Source organism: Juglans microcarpa x Juglans regia, chromosome 2S, assembly GCF_004785595.1.
Source record: "Juglans microcarpa x Juglans regia isolate MS1-56 chromosome 2S, Jm3101_v1.0, whole genome shotgun sequence".
Taxonomy (NCBI): Eukaryota; Viridiplantae; Streptophyta; class Magnoliopsida; order Fagales; family Juglandaceae; genus Juglans; species Juglans microcarpa x Juglans regia.
This window is the reverse complement of record NC_054597.1, coordinates 22,844,549-22,860,586: the sequence shown is the minus strand read 5'-3', so window position 1 is coordinate 22,860,586 and position 16,038 is coordinate 22,844,549. Positions and strand designations below refer to the sequence as shown.

The window sequence follows — 16,038 nt, the reverse complement described above, 5'->3', positions numbered from 1 at the left end:
GGTGACTTCTAAGGCACGCCCAATGTTTTAAATGTACTGGAAATATTTATATGAGGTATTTCCAGTATCGTTGAGTTAAACTTGTTTTTAAATGAGACAATTATAATATTTTGATGAGCTCCAAAATATTATAATTGTCGGAGATCATTTTAATATTAATTATTAAAATGATTCCAGTTATTTGAAATATTATGGGATTTAAATTATGTTGAAAGCTTTAATTAATTTAATGATTTTATTCTCTTAAAGATATTAAATAAGACTTCATCATTTTATTTATGATGAAGAAATATTATTTTATAAACTAAAATTAGTTTAAAATAATATTTACCTTAATTCCTCTAAGTGCTTTTAATTAAGTTAACATTTACGTATTTTTAAATCAGTATTTTAATATCTCAACGTTAGATCGTTTTGTAGACCCCAAGACGAAAGGACTAGGTTAAGTACCCAGACCCCCTCACTTTCCCCCTCACCTTTCCCCAGCCCTCTCTCTCTCTCCTCCCTCTCCCCAGCGTACGCGATACGCGGCTCCCCCTACGCCCGAACTGCTCCACACCTCAGCCCGGCGCCACCGTGTGCCGCCAGCTCTCACCACCGGCACCATCGCACTCCTCTCCCTCTGGCGAGCCTCCCCGCAGCAACCTCTCCTTCTCATGCTCCCTCTTCCTCTCCGCTGGAAGCATAATGCCCGAATGGGCTTGCTGTCCTTAGCGCCGCCGTGCGCCGTCCTTCAACGCCACCACTTCCACGATAGCTTCCTCTGCCATCGGCCACCACCCTCCAGCAATCTCAACTCCTCCCATGTAGCCACCTTCCCCCTCCATCGCACACACGCACACACACACGCACGAGGAGACCCACGCACGGCTTCACCATGCGCGACCTCTAGCGCCGCCGTGCGCGGCGCCCACGGCCACCAGGCACCACTGTGAGCCACCATAGCTCCTCCTCTTCCTCCTCCATGTGACCCGAGGCCCATAGCCTTTTCTCCACGCAAGAGCTTCCCCCTCTCCCACACATGGGTTGCACGCCGTGCACCGCCACCCACGGTGGGTAACCACCCTCTCCGGCACCCTCAGGCCACCATCAAGCTATATCAACCACCCACGGCCCCGATCTGTCACCCATGCACGCACACTCTCTCTCACTCTCCTGCGGCCTTTCCTCCACTATGCGGCCCGATCCGCCTTCGTGAGCCACCGTGGTGCCACCTCGACGCCACTACAAGATCCACCGCATTTCCCTTAACCGAACCATAGGTCCAAACCACCACTTTACGTGGTGGGTAATCACTGCACGTGATGGACAATCACTGCATGTGACTGACCGCCATTGTACACGGTTAGGTATGCTGTGTACCGCTCTTCATAGCCACCAACACAGGGCCTTCATGAGCCCTTCCAAGACCACACTTAGCTATCCAAACGCCCAAACAGTCAACGTATGTGGGTTAGCCGCCACGTACGACCTTTCCAACGTCATTGGCTGTGACAATCAGCGAGCAACGCATGAGTTATCCCGTCGATGGTATAACTCTCTATCCCTTATTAATTATGTTAGATATTGATTAGTTGATTAGGTTGTGGACTGTGTTGTTAGTAATAGGGGAATGACTGGGTTGTATTGAGATGCGCTATGTAGTGCGCTGTGAAGTGTTGGGCATATCTGTGTAGTGTGGTGACGTGAAGTGCTGTGTATGTGAAGTGTTGGGCATATCTGTGTGTGTGGTGATGTGATGTGCTGTGTATGTGAAGTGTTGGACGTATTTGTGAAGTGTTGTGGACTGTGCTGGGTAATGCAGTTGTGGAGGTTGTGTTGTAAATGATGGCATGGTTGTGCTGTGCAGTGTAGTTGTGGGGCATGTGCTGTATCGGTGACATGGCATGTGGAGTGAGAATAGTACATGCTGAGTGTACTCTGTGTGTGGTGTAGTGTGAGATAAGGAGAATATATGTAAAATATACCCTCCTGGCGTTGTGTGGAACGGACAGCGTACATGCTGAGTGTACTCTGTGTGATGTAGCATGTGTATGAAGGGAGTACATGTAAAATGTACTCCATATGGTGGAGTGAGGCACCATACGGCGGGTATGTCGTAATGGTGATGTGGTGTGACGTGTATGGAGTATACGCGGAGTGTACTCTTTATGGTAGAGTGATGCACCATAAGGCGGGTATGCCATAGTGGTGATGTGGCATATGTGAAGGGAGTATACGTGGAGTGTATTCCATGAGGCAGTGACACTCGGTGTGGCGTGTCGCAGAGATAAGGATAGTTGTGTAATTGATGGGCGTAGAACGTGGTGAATAGTGTCAGGAATTGTGGAACAATGTCCCGAAGTAGTTATGGTGCAGCCTGTAGTCTATGGTGACAAGTGTCATCGTGATGGACTTATGGCTAGAAGTATGGGTGTGGTAGCAGAACAAGTGTAAGAGTACGCAGCGGAAGCATGACTGGGCAACGTCACGAAGTAACGTGGTTATTGATAGTCGTGCTTGTGATGGATGAGACGTTGGCGTAGAACGTAGTGAATAGTGTCGAGAACTGTGGAACAATGCCCCGAAGTAGTTATGGTGTAGCCTGTAGTCTATGGTGACAAGTGTCATCGTGATGGACTTATGGCTAAAAGTATGGGTGTGGTAGCAGATCAAGTGTAAGAGTACGTAGCGGAAGCATTACTAGGCAACGTCACGAAGTGACGTGGTTATTGACAATTGTGCTTGTGATGGATGAGACGTTGGCGTAGAATGTGATGAGTAGTGTCGGGAACTGTAGAACAGGGTCCCGAAGTAGTTATGGCGCAGCCTGTAGTCTGAGGTGACAAATGTCACTGTAATTGACTTACGGCTGGAAGTATGGGTGTAGTAACATAATAAGTGTAAGAGTACGCAGCGGAAGCATGATTGGGCAACGTCACGAAGTGACATGGTTATGGGCAGTCATGCTTATGATGGGTGAAGAGTTAGTGTGGAAATGGCGTAACGGGAACGTGACGAGATGTCACGATGTGACGGGAGTACGTGAGGAACCGTACTCGTGATGAGTAAGAAGTTGGCGTAGAAGTGACGTAACAGGATGTCAGGTGACTTGACAAGGTCACGGTGTAGCTTGAGAGTAGTCTCGAGCTATGTGATGTGACATAAGGCGTAATGGTGAATGGAGCCTTGTCATGTTAAGTGTTGAGATGAACTGTCGAAGGGATGGCTAGCATGAAGAGTCGTGCTGGCCGGGTTAAGAGAATGTTGGTATCAGAATATGGACTTTAGTGGATGAGCACTCAAGGCAAGACGTTGAGTTGAAAGCTGTGGTGACCGTAAGTGGTCTCCGAAAGGTTTAACGTAGTGAAGGGCACGTAAGAGCATGGGATAGAAGGAGAGTGTTTCAAGTATAGTGTAGTTCTATTTCTAGTTCAGTTGCTTATGTACTAGATAGAGAATGACGTTAAGGTTATGTATGCATGTAGGTTGCCAGCTGACACTAGCATGAATGGACTGCATGGTATGAAAGTAGCATGAAGTCCAGGTAAGTATTACGTTCATGCCCTTCTGGAGTTTTCTAGAAATTACGAAAAGAAAATGAAAAGCTTTTATCTTTAAGAAAATGCTTACGAAAGAAGATGTTATGCTTTCAAACGTATATGTACGAATAGCCCCTCCATGAAAGCCCCTTTTTACGCATCCAAAGTTATTAATTGTACGCATGCGAATGGATGACTATAAGATGTATCTATTGTATGTATTTTCAAAGAAACGAACTAATGAAAATGCACGAAAGACGAGCTTGAGCCGACGCCTTCGTGGATCCTACGGACCGACGCCGTCGCGAGCGCTGCGAGGTGATGCTCGCGGACGCCGCGAAGGCCGATGTTCAAGGTGATGCTTATGGATGCCGCGAAAGGCAAAGTTTGAGCCCGTGCTTTATGTTTTATAGACAGTGCAAACTGATACTTTTGTGAATGCCGCGAGGTGATGCTCGTGACGTCATGAAGGAGGACGTTCGAGCCCATGCTCACGAAATGATGTTTTCTCATGAAAAGAAATGTTTTCTCATGTTAAATGAAAGAAAGAAATGAATGAAAGCTCCAGCTCTTTAGAGCTGGCATGAACGAATGAAAGAATGAATGAAAGCATGAAATGTATGAAGACACGTAACGGCCACATGAATAAATGAAAAGGGGTACCCAATGAATGAATGGGCAGATTGCAATATTGGGCAGTAGTACTGGTAGTGCACCCAATGCTGCACCCTAACGGAATGGGATTCTAACCCGTGGCCACGGGCGAATCCATCGGCCATAAGGCCGCTAACCCTAACACAAGGGGCGTAACAATGTGTACCGGCTTATGAAAGTGAAAAGAAAGAATGTATGTATGTACGTATGTACGCACGCAAGCACGAACGAATGCATTTTAAGAAATGAAGGCACTGACGAGTGACACGTTTTACGAAAAGAAAGGAAAACCCCGTCCAGTGACGTTTTCAAACGAACGCACGTATACACGCATGCATGTATGTATAGTATGTACGAATGATGAATGCATGAATGAAAACTTATATTTTAACTGCATGAAGTAATGCTTATGAGTCTTCGACTCATTTTAGTTTTTATGCATGTCCCTCCCCCCCCCCCCCACAGAGAAGGAAATGAAGTACGTGTCGGGACAGACATGGCCCATGGGGAAGAGCACGGAAGTCTAAGCACGAGGTTCAAATGTAAGAGAGGCCTTTTATTATTAAAAATGATGTTTTCCGCTGTAAACCTCTCTTATTACAAAAGCACATTTTATTTTATAAGCGTAGAGTCTTGCACCTTGGGAAGAAGCAAAATGTTTTAAATCAGACGGTAATTCCCGTCGTCCTTTATCAAAATATTTTACTAAAAGACCCACCACAAGGACGGGTGTTACAATAAACCTCCAAGAATTCATCTTATTTCCAGATAGAAACTATTACAATGGACTTCTCAGTTTTATACCCAGAGTACACTTCCAGAGTGAGTTAATTTCATTATTACAAGGGCAATCTAGTAATTACACTTCATTAGTTAAGGACTCTCTTGTAAATTCATCCTCATTAAAAGGTTACCCTCAGATCACGTGCTTCAGGCTTCCCTTCAACTAATGCAACTCTTTTCCCGATCCTCCACCCATTTTACTTAAAATGCTTCCTCCTCCTTTCACCCTTGAACTCCTAGCAATTCACTCCCCTTCAAAAGACCTTGCCCACAAGGTCTAGATACTGCAACCTCAACCGATCCACGGAAACCCAAGAAGAATCCTCTTCAAGTGCCCCCTCCATTTGACTAACAGCTCAATCAAAGGTCTATAGTTAAAATTCACCATCCTCCTTTGCAGTATAGACTCAGGTTCACTTCTAAAGGCACCATGAGAGTCTGTAATTGGTAATGTTTGTGAAACATTAGCTGATGGCCCAATGTGTTTCTTCAACTTTGACATATGAAAGACTGGATGCACGAAAGAACCTGGTGGCAACTCTATCTTGTAAGCTACACTCCCAATACGCTGTAAAACGTTAAAAAGCCCACGATAACTTGGAGCCAGTTTTGAGTTAGGAGGAGAGGCTACACTGATTTGCTTATACTTCTGCAACTTCAAGTACACCAAATCCCCTACTTCAAATTCGCTTGGTGTATGGTGCTCATCATACTGCTGTTTCATAGCTAATTGAGTAGCTAACAAATTTTTCCTTAGGAAAGCAAATATCTCCTCTTTGGACTTAAGCTTAGAGTCTACTGTAACCTTGTTTGTTGTACTTGAAACATATTGAAGCAATGATGTAGGGGAAATGCCATAAAAAGCCTTAAAAGGGGTGATCTTAGTAGAGGAATGAAGAGTGGTATTGTACCACCATTCTACCCAAGGAAGCCAATGAGCCCACTATTTTGGCCTGTCACGCATAAAACATCTCATATACTACTATACTGGTTTATTAAAACTTTAATCTAACCATCTGACTGAGGATGGTATGCAGAGCTGAAGTTCAATTGTGTCACATGTGCTCTAAACAACTCCTTCCAAAAGCTACTGGTAAATGTAACATCACGATCTGTAACAATTGTGGATGGTATCCCATGTAGCTTATAAATAGCTTAACCACTTTAGCAGTAGTGTAGGGGTGGGACAATGGAAAAAAATGGGCCTACTTAGTAAATCGATGACTACTACCAAAATTGCTGAAAATCCCTATGACAGTGGGAGAGTCTCAATAAAATCCATGGAGATATCACTTGAAGATTTAGTAGGAATTGGTAAAGGCTGTAACAACCTAGCAGGCTGCAAATCCTCCACTTTACACCTTTGACATGTTGTGCACTCCGTAATGAACCCTTTAGTATCCCTCTTCATGCCAACCCAATAGAAATGTGCCTTAGCTTGATGTAATAATTTCTAGTAACTCGAGTGACCACCAAATGCACTGCTATGAATAAATTGTAAAGCTTGGGCTTTTAAAGGAGATTGTGCATATAAGAATAACCTCCATTCCTAAAGAAGCAACATTCCTCACTTCAAACCCCTTACTTCCTAGTGACCCTTGCTACAATTTTTTACAGATATCATAAATCTTTACATCCTGCACATAAGACTACCTAAGTTGTTGCAACCAAATTGGATCCAACACTATGATGGCAGAAAAACAGGATCTTCTTCCCTAACTTCATCCTTCCTCGAAATTTCATCTGCTGCAACATTATCCTTACCCTTTTTGTACTCTATGGTAAAGTCATAGCCCAAGAGCTTGCTGATCTACTTCTTCTAAGATGGTGTGCCAATCTTCTACTCTAGTAGGAACTTTAAGCTTTGTTGATATGTTCTTATGACAAAAGTACCCCCAGTAAATAAGGTCTCCACTTCTTCCATGCATAAACCAAAGCTAAAAGCTCCTTTTCATATGTAGATAAATCCAAGGCCTTACCATTAAGGGCATGACTAAGGTAAGCCAATGGTCTTGCATCCTGCATCCCCAATTCCCCTCCCTGATGCATCACATTCATTCAAAAATGGTTTGGAGACATTTGGGAGAGCCAAAATTGGTGGTTCTGTCATAGCCTTCTTAAGTAACTTAAAGGCTTCAGTTGCCTCATCACCCCAAAGAAATGCATCTTTCCTTAGTAAATATGTGAGTGGAGCCGCAATCAAGCCATAGTTCTTCACAAACATCCTATAATAGCCTGTTAAACCTAAGAATCCCCTCAAAGACTTAAGAGATTTAGCTACTGGCCATTTAATCATAGATTTAATTTTGGAAGGATCTGTCCTCACCCCTGCAACAGACACCAAATGGCCCAAATAATCTATTTGCTCAAAACAAAATCTACATTTGCTCCTCTTAGCAAACAATGTGTTCTTTGCTAAGGTATCCAACACCAATGAAATATGCTATAGATGCTCTTCTCTATTTTTATTATATATAAGTATGTCATAAAAAAAAAACAATGACAAACCTACGTACGAAAGGCTGAAATACCTTATTCATTAAGGCTTGAAATGTAGTTGGGGCATTGATAAAGCCAAAAGGTATAACCAAGAATTTATAACGCCCTTGATGGTTCTGAATGCAGTCTTGGAAATATAATACTCCCTAATGCTTATTTGAGATAAAAAACTATCACACCCAAATAGTTCATCTAGCAACTCATCTATGATGGAGATAGGAAACTTATCCTTAATTGTTTCCGTATTTAGTGCTCTATAGTGTATGTACATGTGCCAACTACCATCAGCCTTCTTCACTATGAGCACATGTGAAGAAAATGGGGACTGGCTGCATCTAATTACCCCAACCTCTAACAATTCTTTAACTATCTTTTCTATCTCAGTCTTTTGAAAGAAGGGATATCTGTAGGGTCTCACAGAAATTGGTAATGTCCCTTCTTTGTGGTTAATTTGGTGATCTTTGCTTCTCTTAGGTGGAAACCCTATAGGTTCCTCAAATACAGACCCATAACTAAGTAAAATCTCTTCCAAACTCGACTCTAAATTCGCTACTCCTTTGCTAGTTCCTTTCTCCACAAGCTGTAATAACATTCCTTCCCTTTCCACTACTGTTAATTAATATATTTGCACGTCTTCAACTAATTTTGATCTGCTTGGACTCATTCTCCTCAACACAATTGGCTTCTTGTTATTCTCAAAAGACATTGTAAGAAAATTAAAAAATATCCCACAATACAGACCCAAGAGTTCTTAGCCACTGATCCCTAATACTACATCACACCCACCAAGGGTAAGCAAAAACAACTCAGTAGCAAATTTATTCCCTTGCGTTTGAAAATCCACTTCTTCAACCTTCCCCTCACTTCTTATCCTCTCACCATTAGCCACACTCAATATGATCATTACTGCCAACTAACTATCCAGCTTTCCTTGCAATCATGGGATCCTATATCCACCAATATCACTACAACACAACCATGAACTCGACCATTAACTCTCACTGTTCTTGGATTCAAAGATCCAGGAATAGTATGAAGTGAAATCTCAAGAACTTCACACTCAAGACTGGAATTAACAGACCCTTCAATTTCGTCACTCTTAACTGCTTCAGTGTCTTGAACTGGGGTGGCATTCCATTTGTCATTGGTGTGCATGGATTTTGCTATTATGTGATTTATGATAATTTTGAATGTGGTTTATGATCATCTTTTTTATTTTTGGTCCTAATTTTTGTGCACAACATTGCACCTTATGCTCTACCTTTGTTTGGTGAATTATGGTTTGCTTCAACTGTAATTATGAGAAAAGATTACAAAGTTGTCAAAATTGGGTCATAAAATATTGAATACATCATTACAAAACACAATACAATAGTTCATAATTGGGTCATACAATATTATGTTGGTGGCTCTTCAGAAACTTTCTTCAGAGGCTTCTTCGTTTCTTTTTTCAGTGCATTATTCCATTTCTTTTGTTTCTTGGTCTTCCCTTGATCTGTCGGATCCTGATGAAATGAATACATGAAGAACGATTCAAATCCATTTTGGCTAACAAATATCTAAAACACCCTTCAAGTGATCTTTTGACAGGCCAGAATAACCTAACCCCTATAATCAACAATAAATATCTAAAAAAATGTTTATGATTTTAAACAGGATCTTGAATGTGAAGCGGTTCTGTTAATTGTTACGTGAGAAGTAAAACTAAAACCCACATATATTTAAAGTAGGAGGAATTTAATACAAGACCTATGTTTCAGGTACTTCACAGTAATGCATTTATTTTGTTTTGTTTAGGGGTCTATTGTGCTTTCTATATCTTTCCTTATACTGCGAATAATACTCCACGGTCTTTCCTGGATAAATCATTATTAGTAAAAAAATCCAAATAATTTCAGTTGAACAGATTAATTTCATCTTGTATACGGAGGGCGGCGGATGGGAAGAATGTGACATCTGATTGCTGGGAAATTGCAAAAATAAAATGTTTAGGTGCATTGGTGCACTGTGAATAGAGAGAGAGAGAGAGAGAATTTGTTTGCGGTGGAGTGGTGGTGGACAGTGAATGGACCGTTGGGTAGGTGGCAAGTTGCAAAGGAGCTGGTTGCCAGCTGGGCGTATGCGACTGGAATTGGAGTTGGAGGAGGGGAGAGGTGAGGCGAGTCCTCGCCGAAATATGAGGGATGAGGATGGAAGAGAGGAGAGGTGCGACGCGAAGGAGGGGAGGGAGTAGGGGAAAGGTGCGAGTTTACATTTGTTTTTTAAATTAAGAAAAGATATTTACAATCATGAATTGTGCAACTGCTGCGTAATTGTTTAAAAAAATGAATAAAATATGAGACATATATGAAAAAAATAATTTTTTAATAATAGACCCGCTCTTTTTCAAAACGATTACGCGACATTTACACACTTCACGATTGTATATAGAATTGCTCAATGAGGGTTTCATTCAGAAGGAAAAAAATAATAATGACACGTGGATTTGAGTGGTAGATAGATAGTAATTGGGTAGTAAAAATATTATTAATTTTTTTTGGGTGAGATCTTATTATGTTTCTAGCCGTCCTACATAATTCTATAAACAAGCAGTGCTTAAGTAAAAACTAAAATTGCTCCTGAATAATTCAATTTCTTGTATTTTTTTTGCAAATCAATTAACATTAGTTTTCTTTATCAAAAAGAAAAAAAAAATACTTGTCAGTTCAAGATCAAGCAAGGCAACCCCATTAGTAATTTTGTTGATCGGTGACGTGTAAGGTTTTTAACAAGTTAAATGATTTCTATAAATTTTACACAGATAAATCTCACACAATTTTTTTTTTTTTTTGAAGTGAACTCTATATAAAAAAAAAAAAAAAGAGAAATATATTTTTTTTAATAGAATTCACATTTTTATAAAAATCTATACGAAACTTATTAGACTAGACTTGTAACCAATTTCGCTTTACCGAATCTTGACGAGAGCTTAGCAGAATCAATTTAAATTAAAATTAAAAAAATAAAGAGTAATTTAATTACAATAAATGTTTAAAGATCGGTTTAGTATTTAATTCAAAAAATTTTATACATCACACTATTATCATACTTTTATCACATTATATAAGATAGGATATATTTATTAGTATAGAATGATTTTTTATTAGATAATTCTTTATTATTTAATAGTAATAAATGTACTATATTTTTAATAATAGAAAAAGAATGTGATATATAATATTGAGCGGCTATTCTGCCACTTGAATAGCATTGCTCGTTTATACTGCTAGTCACTTTTTGTATTTATTTTTTATTTTTTTAATATATTTAAATATTTTTAAAAAATAAAAAAAAATATATCAATATACTTCAAATCACTTCTTTAATTACTTAATTAAAAAAACAAATAGAGCGGTATATTGTAGCGGTCAACGGTCGGCAGGTTTTCTCTTCATAAAAACACTAATGAAAAATTTTCAAAAAAGAAACAGAGACTACGCGGAAGACTCCGAGTCGTCGTCTTCAAAGATGCTAAGGTGTTTCTTCAGAGATTCTTTTCTTTTTGAGGGTGAATGTTTTTTCTTGTATTCGGGAATTCTGGGTGACTGCCGCTATTCCAAAGGTAAATCTCTCCCCTGCCCTAAATCATCCGAAAATAAAAGTTTTTTTTTTTTTTTTTTTCCCTCGTTTACATATGCTAGATAGTCCCCTAAATAATTACTTCCATACATGACTTTTGGATACATTATTGGCTCAGACTTAATTTGGCATAACTTTTATTTATCTCCCCCGATAATAAAAGTTGATATTCTTACATTTACATATGCTAGATCGTCCCCAAATTAATTACCTACTGTTGGATCCTTTATTGGCTCTGCCTTAATTTGGCATAACTCTTTTTTTTATCTCCCCGGTAGCTTCAAACTTCAGATTCTGATTTTGGTTTTCTTGTAATTTTTTGTCTCATTTTATTTGTATTGATCTGCTTTTGTATGCTAATAAAGATGCTGAGTTTTCTGGGAAAATTACACTGAGAATAAATTCTTTTTTGCTCAAATTTATGAATTTCTAAATTCGGAGTTAATCATATGTTTACTTAGAAAAGAAAGTGCATTTTTTGGGTGATTTTTAACTGTGTTTTGAATCTTTGATGATATAGGATGAAAGGAGGTTTCTATGGATCGAGGGGCAGACAACTTGCTCTAATTACTATTTTTCTATTGTGCATAACATATTTTATTTGGGCATGGAAGAAAACCCCGTCTGTTCCTAGCTTGATGCCACCGCAAACCGGCTTGAAGCTGTCTTCAGGTTTCCCTTCAGTTTACTTGTAAACATTGTTGTCGTTGTTGTTCTTGTAATTACTGGCGATGAAATAGACATGTTAATACACTAATGCATAATAAAATCACACAAATTCGAATTTGAATGAACCTGTCAAGGGCTTATTGCAAAAAATTCGTCAAGATGTGTGGAAGGTCGGTGCAATACATATGTGCTTGATGGTAGCCTTTAGAACTACAGTCTCATGGCTGTACATATGGATTCTATCGTTGAGCTGTAGTGATTGAAGCTTTGTCGATGGATCTTGTTAAAGAACGAAGCAATCTGACCGAATTTGAGAATAATAGGTGATCCTTGTTAAACTGGAGTAGTCTCTGGTCATTGTTCTTCTTTGCATGGAATGATTAGCACGGTTACATTGACTAGCAATTATGCTATTTTTATTGTTTTTATTTTTTCACAATTTTTTTTTTTCGGTCCTCCAACATATTCTGTAGATATTCTTGTGAGTAAACCTGTAGATAGGTTGTTGGATTCTGCATAAAAAATATATGTGGGCGAAGGTGCGCCATTATTTGTGGAGAAAGTGATTGTAAATGTCCAAACAAATCGCATTAGTTCTGTACAAAACTCTACTCAAAGTTGTGTGATTAAGAGCAATTTTGTGACCAACACAGATCAGAATGTAGGCAAGATTTTTCTATTCTTTTGTTTTGTGGAATAAATATTTGATGTAAGATCTAAAGTTCACTGTTTATTTTACTTGTTTTATCCTCTTTGCCGATTGGATATCTCTATATGTCTTTTATTATCATACTATTATGGCCATCTCTTCAGCATGACCGGTAGGTACCAAAATCTCTTTTTTGCTCGAGACTTTTCATGCTTGTATTCTTAATGGATATTTAAAAACAAAAATATGTTTTTACTCATAGAAAATGAATTTGTTTTAGTTTGAAATCTTTTAGTTTTTTCTTCTTTTCTTGTTCTCTTGATTTCACGTTCCCCATCCATACTTTTTAGCTGCTATTTAATCTTTATATTTTATTTTGCTCATGCAGGAACCCTCGCAAGTCCATCAGAAGAAAAAACAAAAGACAAACAGATTCAGGAAGCAAAGACAGATGTTGGTGCACATGGTCCTACAAGTCTAATAGGAGTTGAAGGAGATAATAAAAAGTCAGTAGAACTAGTTTCAAAGCAAGCAGAAGTCGATATGGCAGCACCTGCAAGTTCCCCACGTACAAGCTCCCCTGTTAGGGGTAAAGATGACTGGAATTTAACATTACCTATACAAAATCAAGGTAGAATATTCTATTTATATTTATTATAGTAATTGGTTTGTTTTTGTGAAATCCAGTTCCTGCTTTCCTCATATGTTTACAGAAACTTGATCAAGAGATATAAAATGAGTATTTTGTTGTAGGTGTGTTACCTTTCGGAAACTTTGTTGTTAGCATTGATGCTGTTTGAGGCTCCATTGATTGCGGCAATAGATGAGTGTAGCTAACCATAACCTAGAGATATATGTGAAATAATTGATTGACCCCAATATGGAAAATTTTTCGCTGCTTCGTTTTGAACGCTTGATTTATCAGTTGACTTCCATGTAACAACAGCAGAATATGAGGGAAGCAAATAAATCATTAGAGTAGATCAATGTACTTGACCTTGATGCCCAGGTGTTGACACTTTTCTGCTACACAAGTTTACATAATTCTACCATTGGCTCTCTTACAAATCATGACATAAAGACCTTTCTCGTTCCATTCTATGTAAAAGCTTTTACTTGGCTCCATAGAAGAAGAATCAATCAATGTAATTCTTCTGCGCTGACAGTTTTCATGCTCATATTTGTTGAACAAAGAAAAACATTTATTTGCCAGTATTACTGATTCATGATTGTGCCTTTCCTGACCTTACTCTAGATTGTAACCATGCAAAAGGAAAATGGGTTCCAGACAACAACCGGCCCTTTTATTCTGGGTTTGGTTGTAAGCAATGGCTATCAGCGATGTGGGCCTGCCGGTTGATGCAGCGGACAGATTTTGCCTACGAGAAGCTTCGGTGGCAGCCTAAAAATTGTAAAATGGAAGAATTTGAAGGATCGAAATTCTTGAGAAAGTATGTTGTGATTTTACTGAAACACTTTAATACGATAGGTTACAAAAACGAACTTTTTTTTGGAGGTAATTTGTTTTCATGTCTTGCCTAACCACATTAACAAATGCAGAAGAAGCCAATCTGTTATGACCTATTTCCTGTAGATTCAATCAATTCTTGCTGAAACACACCATTTTTAAATATCAAGTTTTGGTGGATAAAGGGTAGACTTTGCCTGGGTTGACACTTGGCAGGAAGTAATGTGATTTCACGCATCTCCTTCCACTTTTAGTCACAGTTTAAAGGAATTGGTGCTTTATATTTTGCTCTTCTAGGGTATAGTTCAGATATCTTTTAACAAGGCGATGATGTGTATCTATACAGGATGCAAGACAAAACTTTAGCCTTTGTTGGAGATTCATTGGGCAGGCAGCAGTTCCAATCTTTAATGTGCATGATTACAGGTGGCAAGGAGAGACATGATGTCATAGATGTGGGAAAGGAGTATGGACTAGTCCAAGCTCGTGGTGATGCTCGCCCTGGTGGCTGGGTGTATCGGTTCCCAGGCACCAATACAACCATACTCTACTACTGGTCAACATGCCTCTGTGATGTGGAACCCATTGACAAGACAAACACCACCACTGATTATGCCATGCATCTTGATCGGCCACCAGCATTCTTGCATCGATTTCTTCACAAATTTGATGTTCTAGTACTCAATACAGGACACCATTGGAATAGAGGAAAGCTTAAGGCTAATAAGTGGGTTATGCATGTTGGGGGTGTGAGAAATACTGATAGGAAGTTAGCAATGATTTGGAAGGCCAAAAATTTCACAGTTCATAGCATTGTCAATTGGGTAAACTCACAGCTTCCAAGATATCCAGGGTTGAAAGCGTTCTACAGAACCATCTCACCTAGGCATTTTGTTGGTGGGGAATGGAATACGGGTGGGGGCTGTGACAATACTACCCCTATGTCAGTGGGAAAGGAATTATCAAATGATGAGTCTAGTGATCAAAGTGCTGCAGGTGCGGTGAAGGGAACTGGGGTTAAGCTTTTGGACATAACAGCTATTTCACAGCTTAGAGATGAGGGTCATATATCCCGGTTCCGGAGAAACACCAGACAAGGAGTGCAGGATTGCCTACATTGGTGTCTACCTGGTGTTCCTGATACATGGAATGAAATGCTCTTTACACAAATTTAGTCCGGCATAATAGGTGCCGAATGAAGAACTCTGCAAGTGTGCTTGAAAAGGTTTGGCTCTTCCTTTCTGTGGCCAGGGTAAAGATCACCATTTGAAGATTCTGAATCCCACACTACACCACGGGATGCAGCAAGGTGAGTGGGACATATCTCCCAACTGAGTTCCATATTAAAGACTTCTGATCTCACTGATTAAAAATTAAAAATAAATACTTTTGATCTGCTGACGAACTTGCATTCAAATTATTCCTAGGTTTCTTCTTTTTGGGGATCTTGTAAGCTCCTGCAATCTTCATGTTTGTAGATGCTGGTTCTTCTGTTTGTAGTTTAGTTCATTATTTATTCTGTCTTTGCATGTTGCATTGAGAAGTTTGCCCCTGAATGCCACTTTTAAGTGTGAGAAGGCCTTTCCTTTGAAGTGAGTCTTGGACTTTTTTGGACAGATTCTTCAATGTCAAATCCTTACAGTGGAGAAACAAAAAAAGAACCTACAGGCTACAGTAGAGCAAAGAACAGAGATCGTTGGACTTGAATTATGTGCTTGAATTCAAGGTGAAAAGTATCATGGAATCCTAAGCTTGGTGATGTGCTGTCTCTGTTGGTGATCAAATCTGTGTTTCTTTGCCCAATACAAAAGACATTGTTTTTGTTCTCTACACATTTGTAGCTTTTTGAAAAATGGTGACTAGCTTCATAAATTTGATTCGTTAATCCTTAATTTATGTGTTCAAAGTTGGCAAACGGTTGATTCGAGTCAAGGCGGTATGCCACGCAACAAATTTTCACGCCTCATAAATGATCGTAAAATAATAACGTATGGTAGTTTAGAAAGCCAAAAACAATTGTGAAAATCTAAAATTATCGAAAAAGGTTAAAAAAAAAAAACAAATAAAATCCCAATGAAAGGGATAAAATATCTCCCAAGCCTAGGCAGACCAAGCGTAGTTTAACAAATGACCATCACTAGAAGACAAAGGAAGAGAGAGAAATGAGAGACAAGGAG

At 39.3% G+C, this 16,038-nt stretch overlaps 1 protein-coding gene across 2 annotated transcripts; it reads left to right on the top strand.

Annotated features, from left to right (window-relative positions):
* Positions 1 to 10,897: 10,897 nt before the first annotated feature.
* Positions 10,898 to 15,753, top strand: LOC121252536 (protein trichome birefringence-like 16). Of its 2 annotated transcripts, XR_005938234.1 has the most exons (6): positions 10,898 to 11,058; positions 11,596 to 11,747; positions 12,782 to 13,024; positions 13,649 to 13,844; positions 14,208 to 15,170; positions 15,479 to 15,753. XR_005938234.1 is itself a non-coding variant. In XM_041152235.1 (5 exons), the coding sequence occupies exons 2-5, from the start codon at positions 11,597 to 11,599 to the stop codon at positions 15,034 to 15,036; spliced, it is 1,419 nt and encodes a 472-aa protein (XP_041008169.1). In that variant the 5' UTR covers positions 10,898 to 11,058; position 11,596; the 3' UTR covers positions 15,037 to 15,511. The 2 variants fall into 2 exon arrangements, 1 of the variants encoding a protein (XP_041008169.1); XM_041152235.1 differs by having other exon boundaries at positions 14,208 to 15,511.
* Positions 15,754 to 16,038: the final 285 nt, after the last annotated feature.